The sequence below is a fragment of the Echeneis naucrates genome, chromosome 6 (assembly GCF_900963305.1).
Source record: "Echeneis naucrates chromosome 6, fEcheNa1.1, whole genome shotgun sequence".
Taxonomy (NCBI): Eukaryota; Metazoa; Chordata; class Actinopteri; order Carangiformes; family Echeneidae; genus Echeneis; species Echeneis naucrates.
The window spans coordinates 16,327,939-16,346,744 of NC_042516.1; the positions used below are offsets into that span (position 1 = coordinate 16,327,939).

Genomic DNA, 18,806 nt, shown 5'->3' on the forward strand with positions numbered 1-18,806 from the left:
ACTGGACCAGAGACTGAACCCATCCACAGACCAGACTGGACCAGAAACTGGACCAGAGACTGGACCCCTCCATAGACCGGACTGGACCAGAGACTGGACCCCTCCACAGACCGGACTGGACCAGACTTCACTACACTACACTACTTCCACTACATTGTCCTTCAAATGTAGTGAAAAATGTTTGAAGGACAAACGGCAGTGACCACCTTTTTGACAAAATATTTGTTTGGAAAATTTCTCTACCGTTTATTTTCTTATTCTCTTTTCTTTTAATTATGCTGACTGGACATTTTCCCACCGAACTTCAGACAACAGAAAACAGCCTGGCACAGCAACAGTAAATAACAGTAGCCCCTCTGCCCTGGGCCCGGGACAGCAGACCCGTTTGCCCCGCCCACTGACTTCGATGGGTGAGTTTGACAGATAAAATAAAATAATGAAGCACTGCAACAGGACCGTGGAATAATGAATCATATTATAATTAATGGTGTATTTTTAGCCATTTCAGCCCTTCCTGCACAGAGAACATCCGGCAGAAAGACCCGTTCGTGAACGTTCGTGCTTCTCCACTGGGCGGCGCTGTTGGTCAACCACGGTGTGGGAGGCGCACGTTTCTGACGTCAGCGAAGCGGTAGAACTGGGCGACGGCTCCTTGGCGCGATTTCCATACAAATTTGAATCAGACCGTTTGCAGACGGAAAGAGGAGCACGAAGTACTTCTGCTCACTGGTCGACGTTTTGGCTGACGGAACCGCTGCTGTTACAGGTGAGCCTTGAATTTCCACATTTGTAAACAACTGTTTTCAGTTTGCTTTGGCTGCGACCATTAAACGATAACTTTAAACGGCTAACATGTTGTGCTACACAATCTGGAAGCCTCAGTTAGCTGCTAGTTAGCTGGCTAGCTTAGTTCACAACAATGAAGTTGTGACTGAAAAAAAGCGTCGTTTACGGGCATTGAAATGTAGCAAGAGCATATTCAATTATTTTTCGCAGGAGGAGGCCTCAAATGTGTTGCTGAAATGTATCTATTTGGTTCTGGAGGCACTTATTTTTTAAGACTATTATGTGGGGTTGTTTGACGCTTATATGGGTTAAGTTTTCATTAAACAAAATAAATGAATCTATCATTGGGCTTCAGTCCGAAATACTGGTAATGTACTAAAACAAATGTGTCCGAGGAGCATGTGGTATTAAAATATTGTTCATAATAATCAAAGCTGCAGCTTCCCTTGGTGAATATCAAGTAAGTATTGTGATACCACCCCCCACCCCCACCCCAAGTTGATTACTGCAAGTAAACTAATTTGCGTTTCTTTGATCAGGGATGTCGTGGGACTTCTTTGTACCTGTGTGCATAGGAGACTTGGTGAAGACTGGTGGAATCAATCAATATGTCGTTCAGGATGTGGTCCACCCAAAGCAGCTGCCATCCCATCTCACCAGTAAGTAACCAAAACACGTTTTGGAAATTTTGCAGTTTTTTCATGTTGTGAACCAATAGAGCTGGTGTTAGAGATTTTGCCTCTGTGAAACAGAATTCAAGGTTGCGTTGAGGAACCAGGGGCCTTTGTGTATATTGGAACACTTTGACACTGGCTACAGTGTGCTCCAGTAAGTCTTGATCATGTTAAGCTTCATCTTATTACTTTTGTTGAGAGATATGGGCCACGAAACTAATGGCTTTACTTCTTAGGCAATGCAACTTGGTGGAGCTGGGTGTGAAAGAGGATATGTTGGAGATACTTGTACAAGGTCAGATCTTTTATGTTTAACCTAGAGAAATCCTGACTTTATGTTTGTGTGCTCATGAATTTTCTTGCTTCTTTTCCTTTCAGTGGTTAGTGGTCTGGCTGCATCCCTTCCAGTGTTCCTTGTCTCTACCTCTATCTCAGCTGCAGAGCGTAAAGAGAAGCTTAATGCGGTCAAGATGAGTGTCTTCCTGCTTTGTAAGCTTACAGAGACCTTGGAGAGCTATTCCTGCAGACAGGGTATTATCACTGCACCTGGAAAGGTATGGTTAATGTAATATTTTAAAAATGCATAACGATGATGGTGATTTATATTCAACCATTTAAAACGTCCAATGATGAGATCAAGGCAAGTACAATGATACAGTCAGCCCAAGGGAATGTGGTTTCTTGCCTGCTGTAATGTGGGTAATCTTGGTAGTGTGGTGAAGTTCTACTGGATTGCTGTAAGGGCCCACACACAGTAACCTTGCTATCTTCTACTATCTTTGTCCCTCCCAAGAGCAATGGGTTTGAATAAGATGGAGATGTCATACAATGTGTGTATGTGTGTTTGTCTGTGTGTAAGTCGTATGAGTGTTTACATGTCAGCTGGCAAGAACTACATTCTCTTTATAATTGGTCTGGTGGATATGAATTTTGTCTTTGGTAATCTGAGGGCCCATATAGTGTGTTAAATTTTACTTAGGTCTTTTTGTTGTTATCTGAGTATGCAGTCCATTATCAATGACGCTTTACTGACTAATGTTCTACTGACTTTTTTTTTTTTTTTTTGGTGGGGGGGGCAGGGTAATAAAAAGAGCAAAGCTGTTGGTGAAGGACTCATGCAATGGGACTCGGAGAGAGAGAGTGTGCTACAGGCCCTAGTCCAGCTCCTCCAGCTGGATATCCGTTCCCTATGGAACCTCTCCTTGGTGGAGGAAGAGTTCATCAGGTGATCTGTTCTCTTGTGCACTCTAAGCAATTGTACATTACTGAGTTTAGCTTTTGTAATTCAGTAGGGTGACATAATTTCCCTTTTTCTTGGATTTCCTCTATACCGATTAAATTTGTTCCAATATCAGAACAGCTCCAACACCGCATAAATACCAAAATCTGCTAATCTGTGTATTAGAGGTTTCCCCAGATGTCTAAGCAAATATTTGCTGCTCTAAAATGGTATCTTGCACTGACTACTGGTTTATAGCATTTAGTTGTTTTTTTTTTTTTAATATTTTTTTTTTTCCTTCTGTGCCTTTGTGCTATAGCTGTGTGACCTGCTGCTGTTACAAACTATTAGAGAACTCAACCATCAGTCATGTCAAGAGCAAACCTACAAGAGATTGTATAATCCACCTACTGGGTGTGCTGATCAAAAAGTACAATCACCTTCTGGGTTAGTTGCTCACCCATGCTGAGTATATGAAGACAATTTATAACTAATAATGTACCAGACTTTTGCATTTAATTTAATCATATGCTTCTCTAATCTCTTACAGGTGCAAGTGTCAAGGTGATCCAGTTGCTCCAACACTTTGAGCAGTCATCATCTGTTTTTGCCCAAGCAGTGTCTGTGTGGAGCACAGAGTATGGAATCAGGGCTATTATAGGGGAAATAATGAGGTCAGAGCACAAGAGTTAAACCACCATGTGTTTTTGTGCATTGCTACAAATTACACAAAAGTTGATGCCTTGTTTTTTTTTTTTTTTTTTTTTTTTTTCCGCCTACAGAGAGATTGGCCAGAAGTCAAGTGAGGAACTTGCCAGAGAGGGGTCAGGGGTCAAAGCCTTTGCTTCCTTCCTATCAGAACTTAGTTCTTTGGTGCCTGAATTAATGATCCCCAACATTAGTGTGCTCATCACACATCTGGAAGGAGAGGTAATGCTCACTGAACGGGTCAACATATTAAGAAGATACAGACTTCTTTGGTGTACTTTGTGATTGGCGAGTACTGCACTATTTTGTGTTTCACATTGTAACATAATTTTTTCTTGTCTCCTTGTGCCAATGAGGACTATTGATGCTCAAACAATATCCTTTGAATGTTTTCATTATGCTTTAGTTATGTTTTGCCCAGTGATGAGACCAAGGCGAATATGATCTTACTGAATGAGAGCTGGGTTCTTCTTTGCCTTGACTGGCAGGTAATCTTGGCAGTGCAGAGGAGGATTCCTGCTCTGCTGTAAGGGCCTGCCTACAGTGACTTGGCTCGTCTCAAATTATTCCTCAGCAGTTATAGTGGAGTAATTGCTGGGATGACGCTGACAGTGTGTGTGTGTGTGTGTGAGTGAGAAAAGCAAAAAGTTCAGCCGGCTCTCTTTTGCTTTCAGTCTGCAATGATTTGCGTCTTTGGTAATCTGAGGGCAGTTTCCAGAAAATCATCAGGATTCAGCTGGAACTAACGAATTACATTCATTTTTCTGAGAATGTCTGTCGTACACAACACCTTATTTCTTACTCCATAAGTATTTTACTGACATAAGAACATGTTTAAATGTGGCCTAATTCCCAGCTTCCCTGTTTTCCAGAGCCACACAATGCGTGTTGCTGTCTGTGAAGTGCTGGGAGAGATTCTTGTGCGGGTGCTCTGTGGTGATGGCCTTGATGAGTCTGGTAAATCTGACCGCAACAGATTCCTTGACACACTGCAGGAGCATCTGCATGACACGCATTCCCATGTGAGGGCACGTGTGTTGCAGGTCTACACTCGCATTGTAAACAGCAAGGTATGTTTTCAAGTCTCTATGCTCTGCTTAAACTGTAACATTAGTACTGTCAGCTAATTAAAACGGTCTGTTTTAGGCACTGCCCCTGTGTAGGTACAGCGAAGTAATGGAGCTTGCGGTGGGGAGGCTGATGGACAAATCTATAAATGCAGTGAAGAGTGCTATCCAGCTCTTGGCAGCCTTCATAGCCCACAACCCCTACAGCTGCAAGGTATATGAAACTTATATATATATATATATATATATATATATATATATATATATATATACACACACACACACACACACTGTAGTGCTTTTTCAGGTTTAACAAACTAACGTGAATTTTCTCTCAGCTAAGCAGTGCCGACTTGAAGAAACCACTGGAGAAAGAGACTGCTAAACTCAGAGAGATGAAGGAGAAGGTTGCGGGGAAAGCACCAGGTACAAATAAGTTCTTCATGTTGAATTCACTTTCATTTCCAGTGACGAGACCAAGGCGAATATGAGCTTACTGAATGAGAGCTGGGTTCTTCTTTGCCCTCTTTGCCCTAACTGGCAGGTAATCTTGGCAGTGCAGAGGAAGATTTTTGCTTTGCTGTAAGGGCCTGCCTACAGTGACTCGGCTTGACCGAAATTATTCCGTATTGATAGTCACAGTGGAGTAATCATGGGGAGGAAGCTGATAGTGTGTGGTGTGTCTTTCCATTTGGATGCATGCATAAAAGGGAAGGCGTTTAGCAAGCTCTCTTTGGTGTTCACTGAGCAATGATTTACGTCTTTGGTTATCTGAGGCCCAAATTCATAAACTTAGGGTAAAGTAACATTGAAACAGATATCAAAAGTATTGTTTGGTTTTTGTGTTTGTTTGTTTTGTTTGTTTGTTTTCATCTATGCCAAAAAAAAAAAATCTCGAATTGAATATAAAAAGGAAAAATGGGATGGAACATTTTCAGTAGAACATCCATGTACCATTATGTTACATTACAGCTTGAAATTGACAACAGAACACACAACCTTCTTAATACATTTCATTGCTGATCAAATACAAATTGAAGAATTTATCATTATTTGCTTGGGGGAAAAAAATCTGAATCCGAGAATAGAGGAGTGAACCAGGAATATGGTACAAAATGATCAAAGGGTGGCACTCTAGAGCCCATCATGATAACTAAATTTTAAACCTTTTGATTTCTTTCTTTCTGTAATTGTTCTGGAATCTTTTTAGTACCAACCTGCATCCATTATTCACTATCATTTCCCTACTGGCAGTGGCAGTAATTAAAGCATCTGAGCTGTGGGCTGCCATGGAGCCTGAGCTGCTTGTTACTGTCAGGACAGAGCTGGAGCCCACAAGTGAAACAGCAAAGGAGCAGCAGGAAAATGAGGACGACGGGGATGTGCAGGAAGAAAAGGAGGCAGAAGATATCAGGGCAACCGCAGTGAAGATTGCTCAGTACCTCAGAGTCAACAAATACAGGTGACGCTAATCACCAGTGTTTGCCTGGGAGAAGTTAACTTGAGTGTCACTCCCTGAAAGATTTTTTTTTTTTTAAACCCTCACTGTCAATTGGCAGATAATTTGACGTGTCTTTTCTGTTCCATCATGCCAGGAGTGCTGTGCGTCTTTGTGTGAAAGCTCATAACTGGTTCCCTCAATCTGAGATGTTTGCGTCTCTGGCCACTCTTACTCCGGACACGCTAATGGAAACACTGGCTCTGATTTTTAAAGGTAAAGGGTGTGCTTGTTTCACTTGAAACATTGCCATCAAGAGAGGCTCACCAAAAGTGCTCTCCACTTGCCACTGTCTTAATGGAGGCAGTGGAGAGTGCAATGCAAATTCAATTAATTGGAGGAAATTCATTTTACATTTCAGTGTCACTTCATTGAAATATATATATATATATATATATATATATATATATATATATATATATATATATATGCCTTTACCAGAGTGTGAGGTGAAGATGTATTCTATTAGAGCCTAGAGCACCTATCACACTAGATGTCTGATTCATAATGTATTTTTAGAACACTTGATGACTTAGTATGACACAACCACCACCAACACTGTACTTCAGTTTCACAGCAATATTTGATCACTGTATTCAGTTTTTGTATCTAAACATAAATTAGTCACTTGTTCAAAACAGCTTACACATTTTTTTGTAGTAAAGTACACAAAATCGCAAGTGCAACAGCTGTTAAAGCACAAGTGAAAATTTGTGAAATCCCTACCCTAAGTATAATCTTGAAGCATTACATACTATAGACTTCTTTCTGAATTTTAAAAAAATTCATCTTACGTTGTTCAGCAATAGCTAAGGTCCCCTTCAGATGTGCTTTTCCAGGGGCCAAATCTGTGCTTACAACAAGACATATATTGGCCCTGTGAAATTAAATGGGAAATGATGGCCTATTCTGGGCTGTTAATGTTACAGCACAGAGAGCAACTTTAACTTCAATAATGCACCAGCTGCAGGAAGTGTTTTGAATAGAAAGATGGCTTATTGGTGTTTGAATTCTTGGATGATTTCTTTGAGCAAACTAATTTCTGCTTCATACGGCTGCTGATGTTTTTCTCAGGCTCAGATGAGGATGCTGCTGAGCTCACCCAGGACTTGCCACCAACCCCACAGAAAGATGGTGAGAAAGATGGGGAGGACGGGGAGCTGAAGAAACAGGAAATGTTGGTGCAATACCTGAGAGACACAGAGACCTTCGCCTTAGAAGTGGAGAGAGCAATCTCTGTTATCAACAACATGCTGTACTGGAAAACCACTTCAGGTAGCAAGCAGTATTTCCTGGAGTGGAAACACTTGTATATTTGTTTGAATTTACTCTGTAGTGAGATAAAGATATTGTATGTCCTCTAATAAGTTTTGTTTTGTTTTTTTAAGTTGTACAGGAAGCTGTGCAGTTCTGTGTGACAGTGTGCGAGTTCAGTGTTGCCAACTCTATCAGTGGCGTGAGGAAGATGTTGCCTCTGGTATGGTCAACTGACTCTGCCATTAAAGACGCTGTCGTTGAGGCCTATAGGCGTCTTTATCTGAACCCTCAGGGAGACACCATCAGGTCTGTAGAGCCAGAACTTATAAAATGTGTCCTGTTCAGGTTCCAGGGTGATCACATAGGACTATCATTTTAGATTGATATTTAATTAATTATTTCCTCTAAGAATCAAACCTTTGGGCCTTTTTGTGTGTGTGTGTGTGTGTGTGTGTGTGTGTGTGTCAATTGCTGGATATTAGTTGGCCAACCATTGATTCTAAAACATTCAATGAAAAAGCTGCATGGACTTACTTGATGAGCTTTTTTGGGTATATGGTTCTCAAACCTAAACCCAAATTAATATCAAGCACCATATGATTTATGGAACTAATATCTAAAATCACTTAAAATGAAATCTATTCTATATATATATATATATGCACGCATGCACACGTACAAGAATCATTAAAGGTCTCATCTTTTATCAGGATCAAAGCCCAGACTCTTGTAGACAGCCTCTCTGAGCTGATGGTGGATGCGTCTCTCGGCACAATCCAGTGTCTTGAGGAAATAGTGAGTAATTCTTTATTATTTTTATTTATTTATCTTCATTCTCTCATAGCTCACTAAGATCAGAAGAAACCTTACTATGCAGAATACAGACGAACATATTTGTAATAACAGTAGATTGCATACAAAAGGTTTGCATCCTGTGCTTTTAAAAATATTTTCATTTTAAATGAATTCAAAACATGTGTGGGGAGCTTTCACCACTCACTTGTTTCTGTAGGTGCAGGAGTTCTTTGGCAGTGGCAGCAATCTTCAGTCCACTGTGGTGCAAATCTTGTGGGAGAGATTTACTGGGAAACGAGAGACTTCTGGCTTACACAGGCGAGCTGCAGTGTTGCTGCTGGGCATGGCAGCACGGTAAGACATCAGCCGCTTTCAGATTGTTCTTAGTGAATAATTACTTGTACCATGATGAAGAAAAGGGATTGGTCAGTTTCACCCAATATACTGGTATTATTCTGCTCCCTCTGAAGGTGTAGCGCTACCTGGGTTTTATAGAGAGCAACCCAAGCTGGCAAGTCCTGATTTAGTAATTGATCAGATGTCATGTTTATTCATTTTCTGATTTTGTCCTCATTCTGATTTGATCAAATTTTTCACACTTGGCAATAGTGCTGTGCGATATGGACAAATTTATATCCCGATATAGGTAACATTATATCACGATAACTATTTATATAGTGTCTTTTTCATCACTTTGTGGTTTTGAGGTAACAGTAGTGTTTTTAATTTTAACGCAGTCTCTGTACTGTTTATGATGTGTCTTTAAGTGACAGAAAAGATTAGACGTGTTTGAGTCGCTAGTAACAACTTGTTGGCAGCATGTTTTGCAGATTACAGTTGTCTGGTCGGTGTCTGACTTTTTAAATCCAAACCAGAGCCAAACAATGGAGTTTGTTTCCCCCTTTCACATGAAGAACAGATGTAACTGGTACTAATGTGTATACCAAATTTCAGACATTTATTTATTTGCAACTTAGCTGAAAAATTTTTGTATTCCCATTATATTATCTCCTGAGTACAGGTACAGTACAGTTGGGAAAGTACATTGGCTTTTAGGGTAACAGCATTGCTTGAGCTTCTGTAGTTGTCTGAATCATTGAAAACAGCAGAACTGTATGGGGAATATTAGTATTAATAGTATTAATGCCAAATATTTTGGAAGTTACATGACACCATGACACCTGATAAATGGTTGGTCTATTTTATTAAATTGAAAGAAATGCTATAATTTGGTCAACTATCCTATCCACTGACCACACAACCAGACTGATGCAATTGCTTTGAGTGAATGTTGGGTGAAGTCAGCATCAATGTGTAATAACATGATAGACAGCACTATTTTAAATATGATTATATTAATCGTGAATTGTAGTGGCTCTTCAGACAACTAAAGATTGACACATCTAAGTTGTAAAGTAGGGGCAGAAATCTTTGACCATGAAATCATTTCAAATGTATTAGATAGATTACATTAAATTATTCAGTTTGATTTATAGCAAACAATGTTGTATAACACTGTTTAACAGAGAATATTTTTTTCCTGTCCTGCTAATTTGTTTAAAGTCAAATTGGCCATGGTTGTCGATTTAGTTCCCCCCCCCCCCATCCCCAAATTATGTAAAATGTGTAATATTTTGGTCCTGCCTTAGCCACTTGGCATTTAGCAAATCCATATTAGTCAGACTTCGAGCTCCTATTCATTGTAATCAGAGTCACGACCATATAAGGTTAAGCCCATATATAGGCTGCTTGCCAGTGCAGTTTCCTGAATGTGTGTGTGTGTGTGTGTAGGGGGGGGGGGGTTTGGTGTTCCCCCTCAATCTACCTCAAAGACTGCCACTGCTATAGAAAAGAAACAGAGTAAACAGGGACTATCTGCAGTCCACCCACACTGCTGCCTCTCTTCATCCAGCCAACAGCATTCATAACCTATTAAATCTTATATGATTCTCATAACCCAACCACCTACGCACATTATCTGGGCATCAGCCTGGCACTGGCAAGGCCAGGATACAGCAGTCAGGGTGACGCAGGGTGGAGATGTTATAACTTTGCATAACTGCTTGATCGTTATGGGTAGAAAATTCATATACTCTATGCATCTCTGTAAAACTGTTTTATTTCGTGTTTGTGAATGTAACAGAGCGGAGAGGGAAGTGGTTCTTGGTAACTTGGACACTCTTTGTTCCGTCGCTCTTGGAGAAAAAGTGACTGAGGATTTTCTTCTGGCCAGAGACACAGTTATCACCATATGCAGTATCACTGACCATGTCAGGGTAAGAGAACAAAAGTCATTGTTTGCCTCTAAATGTTTGAAGGTGTCTCTGACGTGAGTGGTCAGTGTGGAAGGGTTCAAAATGCTTTTGTAGAAAACAAGATTTAACTGTAATGTTCAGCTTGGAAGGATATACTGAGAGCCTTTAAAGGCTCCAAAAATGTATTTAACAGTTCTGACTTTATACTTCAACTAAATATACATATGAGATTTGCTGGTGAATATTTTTTATTTAATTATTTATTTATTTATTTGGACTGGTGGCATCTGTCTCCTGCAGCAAAAAATATGTAAAACATGTTTAAAAAAAAATACTAATTAATCTTCTACCACTCATTGCTTTCTGGGTTGTGGGAAAATATAATCTCCTTTCAATATAATTTGTAGAAAATCCTGTAACTGTGCCATGGAGGTGAACACTTTATGTATTTCAATATCTGTACCAGCAATCAAAGAGTTCTCCATTCAGACTGCCCCAGGATCATCAGCTCTTCACCTGCCTCACACAGGCCATTGCTGAAGGTAAATGCAAGCCCATGGTATTAGCTGGGAAATATTCCAGTTTTCTTTGACTTGGTTCTCAACACATAAAGCTTTTTCCTCTGACTGTATCTACTGGTACTTGCTCCAGGTGTGGTGATGGAAGACCCCTACTGGCAGAGCTTCATGGAACAGGCTGTCCGTCTCATCTACTTCCTGGCTGAATCTCCTGACCAGCTGTGCTCATGGCTGCTGCAGCGCAGTGCTCGCCTCTTATTAAATCAGATTGCAGAAGGTGGGGAAGTCAACAAAGATACTGCCCAAGTGCAAGATGGATCTCAAGAATCCTGTGAACAAGGCAAGTCTTATTATACCACTGTCTAAGGAAGACTGTTTCTTATACCATCTAACTTGGCATTAATATAATCTGATGTCTTCATTCACATTATGTACTACGGCAGCTTGCCAACAATATCTTAATCCTGTGTCCTTGTGAACTGCAGTGAACTGTGTGTGTCTGGCCCAGCTGTTGGCTCTGTGTGGCTGCGTGGCTTTCTGGCAGGTGTCTCACCTTGAGCGCAGTGTGAGCGCTGAGCTGCGGAGGAGGAGAGGAGAGACAGAGGAAAGGGAGGAGAAAGAAAAGGGCCCATCCAGCAAAGCTAAGGTAATGAGGCTGGCGAGACATATGTGGCTTACATACAGATAGCTGCTTTATAAAAGTGCATACACAGACTAACTGCAACATGCAGCCTTGGGTTACTTTATGTCAGATTTTTAATGTTCTTTGTTAAATATTAGTTAAATAACCACAATGGTAGAGAGTGTCATAGAACAAAAATGACTTAGACTCTAAACATATTTGACATATTGCATGCAGGTATTCTGTAAAACCTCTAAAAGACTTGTCTTTCTTTCTTTTTTAACAGCAAGCAGCCAATGAGAGTGCCATGGAAGAGGAGCTTGGGTTGATGGGTGCTTCTGCTGAAGATACAGAAGCTGAACTTATTAAAAAAATCTGTGAGACTGAATTACTTGATGGTATTGGAAACCTCCTATTTTCCTTACTCACATAAAGCTGCACTTCATACACTTTTCTACTACATCTGGTGAACATTTTGCATGAGCCTTGTTTTCATTTATATTTTTTAACACTCTCTCTTTGTTTAGAGGAGAACCTGCTGAGTGCATTCCTTCCCCTGCTGGTGAAAGTCTGCAGCTCCCCAGGACATTATTCCCATCCACAGCTCACCACAGCAGCCTGTCTGGCTCTCTCTCAGTACATGATGATAAGGTTACTACAATACATATTATAATGCTCTTATGTCATATCTATAGTGCTGAATAAGCAGGAGTTAAATGACTACATTTTCATAACCATTTATAAATTAAGTGCAATAATAAAAAATAATTCCTAGGTTTCATGTTAATTTGTTATAATTGCCGCCTTTTGTGGTTCTTACTGTTTCTAAAATTATCTTATGTTCATGCCATTGGTTTGATTCTCCCATCAATCTCAACATGTCTGGATGGGCTGTGGGAGATCGCAACCTGTGATTTCTGCAACTTCTAATCAAAAATTAAAAAAATCACTTGCATATTTATGAAAATATTTCAGTTGCGGTCCTACAAACTGATGACTCTAATTGTGAATGAATTTATTGGGATAACTTTTTAATGCTCAATTCTCTATCCTTTGACAGCCCATCGGTATGTGAAGAGAACATCCGTCTCATGTTTACAGTGCTGGAACGCTCGTCTCTTCCCGTTGTCAGAGCCAATACAATAATAGCTCTGGGAGACCTCACTGTTCGTTTCCCAAATATTTTGGAGCCGTGGACACAGAATCTTTATGCTAGGTAATGTAATTACATTTTTGATGTGGGCAGCCAAATAATTAAGGTTTGTTATAGTAGAAATGGGAGATTATCCCCCAAATACAAAAAAAAATGATGCAACCTCCACCTGACGGCACAACTGAGTGGGTGTACCATAAATGATGTTTCATCTCAGCCAACATTCACCTTATGTTTGTACACTTGAGCCACCATCATCCTCATCCCTCCACCATATCTCAGTGTGTTGTTCCCCTCAGACACTGAAGCGCTGCTGCTGTCACAATGCTCCACTGAGCCACATGATGGGAAAAGTTTACTCTCACCATCACAACTTTTTAATAGGGGGCGAAACTTTGAGATGATCTATGGTGGCAAACTATCTACCTTGAAGCACAATCTCGGGTTGCCATGGTAACCAGCCAGCGCTTCATAGCTTGTAGAAAAATCTACCCCACTCTGAACTGGGGTGGAGCGCTGGACCGCCTTGGACAAGGGCACTTTTCGACACTGAACAGCTTAATTCATGGTGTCTAACAGATTGTGACTAGATTCAACCACTACTGTGTTGTAATTATATAGAGCGCTTCAATGAGCCGAAGGGAATAATTTTGGGTGAAGTCAAAGGTTCTGCAAGTTGAAACGCTTTTATGTATGTCTCTTTTTTTTTTTTTTTTTTTTTGAAACGCTTAATGCTTTTCTATTTGCACAAAGTTACACTGTTTTTCTTTGGCCAACTTGGAGGCCAAAGTACTTCTTTCTGAAGTGTGGTTTTAATAATAATGGTCAATAATGCTCACACTGAGGTGTTTCAGACGTGTAAAACATTCTCCTTTGTATAATATGTCATTGCCTTCTCAGTGTTTCTCACCTGATAAGCATTTCATAGTGTCCCCTAATTGTCTCCCACAAAGAAACGCCCCCACTGTTCTCAAGGCTGCTGCCCTGGAGCTCCTGATAAGCGTATTAAGAATTAATTACCCAGTTTTTTACTGTTGCAAGCCCCTGCACTGGCATGTGGTCGTGCTATGTACAAGTCTCTGATCTTCTGCCAGGAGTCTTCCTCTCTGGCATAAATGAGAAATGGTTAATGAGTTTCTTTTGTTCTGTGGTTTTGAATGAATTTAAATCTAAATTGTCCTGCAATAGTGCATCCTCTCCCATTTGTTTGGTTTCAATAACGTTTTGGCTAATCTGAAGTCTTAAGGGAGAGCTTAATTGACCAGGTTGGGAAAATAAGTGTCCAGGTGGCAAGTTATTTGCCTCAGCTACATTTTAAGTTATGGTAGCACAGCGTTTCGAAGATTTGTATTGTTGGCCTTTCGGTCATTAAAATATCAGACTGATCTATTCTACTTTGTGATTTTAGTTGGTTTTTCCTCTAGCGATACCTGCAGTGGAAATATTTATTACCACAATTGGACATCTACTGGATGGATTGTAATGTCTCTGTCCCACATTTTGTGCTAGAGTATGTGGCCAAGTTACTTTGTTCCCCTGACTTTTCCTTTAACACCAGCATGAACTTGTAGTTACTACTTTCCAGTGAAATATTAACAAGCATTGAATGGACTGTCCTGAAGCTCCCACCAGGATGAATTGTAATGATGTTGCCAATCCCTTAAACTCCCTGAGAGCTTTCGTTCAAATTTTAGCATTTCTCTGGAGCAGAAAATATTTGACTGCATTTGCACGAACCAAATCCTTTAAACTCCTTTAAAAATGTCCCTTTTTATTATGGCACAGTTGACTCTCAAAAACTCTGTTTAGTATCCGTTTAGTCCAAACTTTGAGTTCAAACATGATTGACAGTGGCCAGGCTGCATAAGTAGCACACAATGCTGCTAATTTCTGCATGGATGACAGAAATATGTAACAACTGAAGCCTCTTTGTGTGTGTGAGTGTGTTTAAAGATTGCATTTTCATTGGACTATAATTCAAATCATCGATCAATTTGCTTTTTAATTAATAAATACCTCCATAGAGAATGAAATTTCTTTTGGTTTCAGAAGATGAACTAGCCACTAATTTAACATCCTTTTCTCCTCCAGACTCAGTGATGAGGTTCCTTCAGTCAGGCAGACAGCTGTCACAGTTCTTACACAGCTGGTACTTAAAGATGTGCTGAAGGTCAAAGGTCAAGTCAGTGAGGTGGCTGTGCTGCTAATTGATCCTGAGCCTCACATCACAAGCCTCGCCCTTAACTTCTTCAATGAGTTGGCCACCAAGGTATACACACACGTGTACACACACTAACACTGGCACACATCTATTGTAGCAGCCTGCTTATCTGGGGATGTTGATGTTGATGTTGCCCATCAGGACAATGCAATCTACAACCTGCTCCCAGACATTATCAGTCGCCTGTCGGATCCAGAGAGGGGCATGAACACAGAGGACTTCAACACGATCATGAAGTGAGTTTGTGAGTTGCACAGTGTGTCTTTTCCAAATTGCTGCTTTTGTCCCCGTGGTGTTTGACCATACTATGGAGAACGCTACAGACTCAGACAAATTTTGACTTCACTTTTTCTATTTGGGGATTTATTTATTTTTTTTTTTTTTTAACTTGCTGTGTTATTTGTGTCTACAGACAATTGTTCTCCTACATCACCAAAGAGAGGCAGACTGAGTCTCTGGTAGAGAAACTGTGTCAGCGTTTTAGGACGGCCAAGTGAGTTCTTTTCTCATCTACACCTCTGACCTGACCGCCTCTTTCCCCAACTCCTTGTCATTTACCAGCTCATTTCTAATGTATCCAGCAGTATTTGATTTGTGCATGATGTAGGGGTGGGTGTGTGGATAATTGCTGGGTGTTTTCACTGTGAAGAAAGAACAACAATTACAGCAAGAACATAGTTGAGTTCACCTCTCACTGACACTCTGACATCGTCTTATTCGCTCATTTTGTCATGGAAACTGTTTTCCCTCGTACTGTAGCTGAGGAGAGTAGATGAAGAATTGGCCTGGCTGGGCTTCGATCTGTCTCTGACTCATACTCTGTTCATGCTTGGAGCTCAAAGGAAGGGCATTTCATATTACACAATGGCAAAGTGAATTTAGCTATAAGTGGTTCCTAGAAAATCAGATTTTGTCCAGATGCCAGAGTGAAGCCATGTTCACGAGGAATGAGCTAATGAAGGGTTTTTGGGTTTTTTGTGGTCCTTTGTGTGACTTCAAACAATTTGAAATGCATAGAAATCATCATCTCTCTTCAGGACGGAGCGTCAGTGGTGCGACCTGGCCATGTCTCTGTCTCTGCTGTCAATGTGTGAGCGTGGTTTTAAGAGGCTGCAGGAGTGCTGGGAGTGTTACAGTGACAAGCTGACTGAACCTGGAGTTTACCAGCCTCTGCTCTCCATCACTGGCAAGCTTCGGCGTGGGGCCAAACCACAGTTTAAGGTACTGTGTCCTCCTGTTTAGGGGATCTCCCCCCATAAAAAAACCCTCCTCCCATTGTGGGTTTTACCTTTTTGTGTTCACTAATGGTAACTTTGTTTACTAGGCCCAAGTAGATGAATTTGAGAAGCGCCTGACTGCAGTTCACACTAAAGGGCTGGAGAATGTAGAAAGCCCTGAGATGGAAGAGGAGAATCAAAGAGAAAGATCCGTCAAGAAGCCTAGAACCAGGAGAGGTCAGAACTCATCGCCTCGGACTTTGGGCCCTCTTGTTTGTAAACGGAAATATTTTAATTTTGACCTTTGTGTTTTCTGTGTCACACAGGTCAAACGAAGCCTTCAGTTTCCAGCCAAGCTGGTGACAGTTTTGTGACGCCCCAGAAATCTCGCAAGTCCAAGAAACCTGTGATCACCTTCAGCAGTGATGAAGAGGAGGATGAGGAGGGTGGGTGCAGTCTTTTTTTTTTACTTGCTACATGGTCTATCATTGTTGGAATGGACTTTGAAAGGATGTCTTAGTTGCTTAACTTCTAATCTTTAATTTTCTCCTCAGACGCAGTAATGGCGGAGAGTGAGACTCCTAAAGTGACAACTCCTATTGCGCGAACATCCAGACGAGCTCGTCTCAGGAACTGAATCTTTTTCTTTTTACTTGTTTTGTCTTATTTGTATGTCTTTATTTTAAAAATTTCTTTTATTGAACAAATGCATTTTTACACTTCTGTCTTATAGCATATTTTAAAAGATGCTAGTTTTAGGCACCAAGCTACAGTTGTCTGATATAATGACATGAAATCAAGACTTCTTCAATAAACCTGTTGCTTGTTTTGATAAGAACTATCAGTGTCAGTTTGGGTCACTTACTGTTCTCTGTACACTTAAGGAAACCCCAAGAGTCTGAGACCAACAAATATGTAAAAGTTGGGTGTATGCTGGGTTATGTCAAGTAAATTTATGCCATCACTATCAGCAGCTTTGAATGTCTGCCTGTATTATGTGTTTGCACAGTGGTGTTTAATGGGTTGTCACAGCTTGCCCAGACAGTCTTACTGCCACATGCTTCTCTGCTTCATTTTCAATTTTCTTTTCACTTTCTTCAAGCCAATGTCTTTCACGTCAGCTGAGGAAAAAAGTCTGAGGATGGCTGCATGTTTATTTATAATCATGTTTTGTTTAGTTTTTTTTTTTTTTCCCTCTCTTCTCTCTCCTTCTTCCTTCTCTCTAGTTCTGTGACACATTTGCTGTTGCCTAGTTGGCTGCCTCTGTTCTCCTGTAATCAATCTCTTTTGTAGGTCTCCCTCCTCTCGCTGCCTGGTGCTTTTCTCCCTCCCATCCGTCTCCTCCTACTCGTCGCTGCCTACTTTTCCTCCTACAGTGCTCGTCTTTCCACTAGCATCACATGCACGGTAGTTTAACCCCCCACTCTCCACTTTCCTCATCGCTAATCTCTCCTTCTCGCCTACTCCCTCTCCCACACGCTGTCCTCTCCGAAAAGATGAGAGGGGTGCATTTCTGTATGTGTGATTGATATGTTATGTAAAGACACTTTGCCATCCACAGGCTAACAATACGATTGCACCAGCAGTTGGGTTTTATCGGAGTGCAGTGGGTGCTAAGTGCACAAACATGAGTAAATTTGCCCTGTCTATAACTTTATTTAGTGCTTCACAGTATCTGCTTGCTTGGTATGGAAACTGCAGATGCCTTTTAATTAAAATAAAAAATTCATTGATGAAATTGAAGGAGGTGGACATGAATCACTGCCCACTGTGTGATGCACATTTGTAATTGCAGTGGTTTATTTACTTGAAATAATTAGAAGCTGCTGAACTTTGAGGTCTGTCTGTTGGATTGCACAGCACCTGCTAGTATTGTAATTTGGTGGCAGGGGGTGCAGGGAACAGATGGCACTGACAGACTGTAACTTACCCAACAGAGAGGGGAGGTCAGTGCATGCTGGGAACTACTGCAGAGACAAAGGAAGAGAGGGAGGCTAACATGGCAGAAGGAGCGTTGTTGCCACATGGGAAATGTATAATTTAGATTAAGTGTTGACGTAAAACAACTCCAGCCAGGTCACTTCGTAACTCTCCAGTCTGGCTGACAAAGCGTTGGCTAACTGCTGCCCTCTGACCTTGATTTGTGCAGAGGAGTGGCATCAGTATGGTGCACAGTACACACAGTCACCTTGGCAATGACAATCATTCTCCAAGGCTATGACATCATCCCAAAGACTTGGAAAGGGGGGTGCAGAGGGTTTTTTTATTTTTTATTTTTTCTTTAAAGGGGGCTTGGGGGCTCTACAAACCCCTGCTGCAGCATCCCAGCTGATGCCCTAACATTCAGCTTCTGCCAAGAGGACGAACGCAAGAGTGGGAAAAATCATCCTTTCAGTTCCATCAGAGCGAGGAGGAGGAGGAGTCAGGCGAGTGAGATAGTGATGCTCCAGGCAGGTGCCAACAAGTGAGAGGTAGCCGAGAGACTGAAAGCAAGAGATGGACTAGAGCCTGTGACAGCAGAAGACACCGGATCCTTCAGAGAAAACAGGTGAGCACTCAGATTTCCTCTTCAGATATTCAAGTTGAATCAATTTAGACTCTTCAACGCTTTTCACTCATTAGAATGTTTATACCTGAAGGGATAAATAAAAAAAGATTCATACTGCTGATGAAGCTGCAGAATTTTTGCAGACAAACACTATTTCTATATTATGATTATTATAAAAAATCTAAACTTAGGTTCAAAAATAAAAACATTTTCTTCATTGTGAGTTTCCTCACAAGTTCAAAAAAATCAAATTCACTTTTGCAGCACC

The 18,806-nt window shown here is 40.9% G+C and overlaps 1 protein-coding gene and 2 non-coding genes across 3 annotated transcripts; all 3 read left to right on the forward strand.

The window, feature by feature from the left end:
* The first annotated feature begins 276 nt into the window (after positions 1 to 276).
* Positions 277 to 17,128, forward strand: ncapd2 (non-SMC condensin I complex, subunit D2). Its single transcript, XM_029503923.1, has 33 exons — positions 277 to 410; positions 500 to 766; positions 1,326 to 1,445; positions 1,539 to 1,614; positions 1,697 to 1,755; positions 1,839 to 2,014; positions 2,540 to 2,685; positions 2,999 to 3,126; positions 3,230 to 3,353; positions 3,462 to 3,609; positions 4,260 to 4,457; positions 4,534 to 4,668; positions 4,793 to 4,880; positions 5,709 to 5,916; positions 6,050 to 6,168; positions 7,027 to 7,227; positions 7,341 to 7,515; positions 7,920 to 8,004; positions 8,222 to 8,358; positions 10,148 to 10,280; positions 10,726 to 10,801; positions 10,911 to 11,117; positions 11,263 to 11,423; positions 11,686 to 11,797; positions 11,927 to 12,050; positions 12,460 to 12,615; positions 14,644 to 14,821; positions 14,915 to 15,009; positions 15,186 to 15,266; positions 15,811 to 15,994; positions 16,098 to 16,227; positions 16,317 to 16,436; positions 16,545 to 17,128. The coding sequence occupies exons 3-33, from the start codon at positions 1,328 to 1,330 to the stop codon at positions 16,625 to 16,627; spliced, it is 4,161 nt and encodes a 1,386-aa protein (XP_029359783.1). The 5' UTR covers positions 277 to 410; positions 500 to 766; positions 1,326 to 1,327; the 3' UTR covers positions 16,628 to 17,128.
* LOC115045625 (small nucleolar RNA U85) lies at positions 2,082 to 2,413 on the forward strand. The gene has a single exon (XR_003840893.1). It is a non-coding gene; the product is annotated as a small nucleolar RNA U85 (small nucleolar RNA).
* Positions 3,803 to 4,097, forward strand: LOC115045624 (small nucleolar RNA U85). The gene has a single exon (XR_003840892.1). It is a non-coding gene; the product is annotated as a small nucleolar RNA U85 (small nucleolar RNA).
* Positions 17,129 to 18,806: the final 1,678 nt, after the last annotated feature.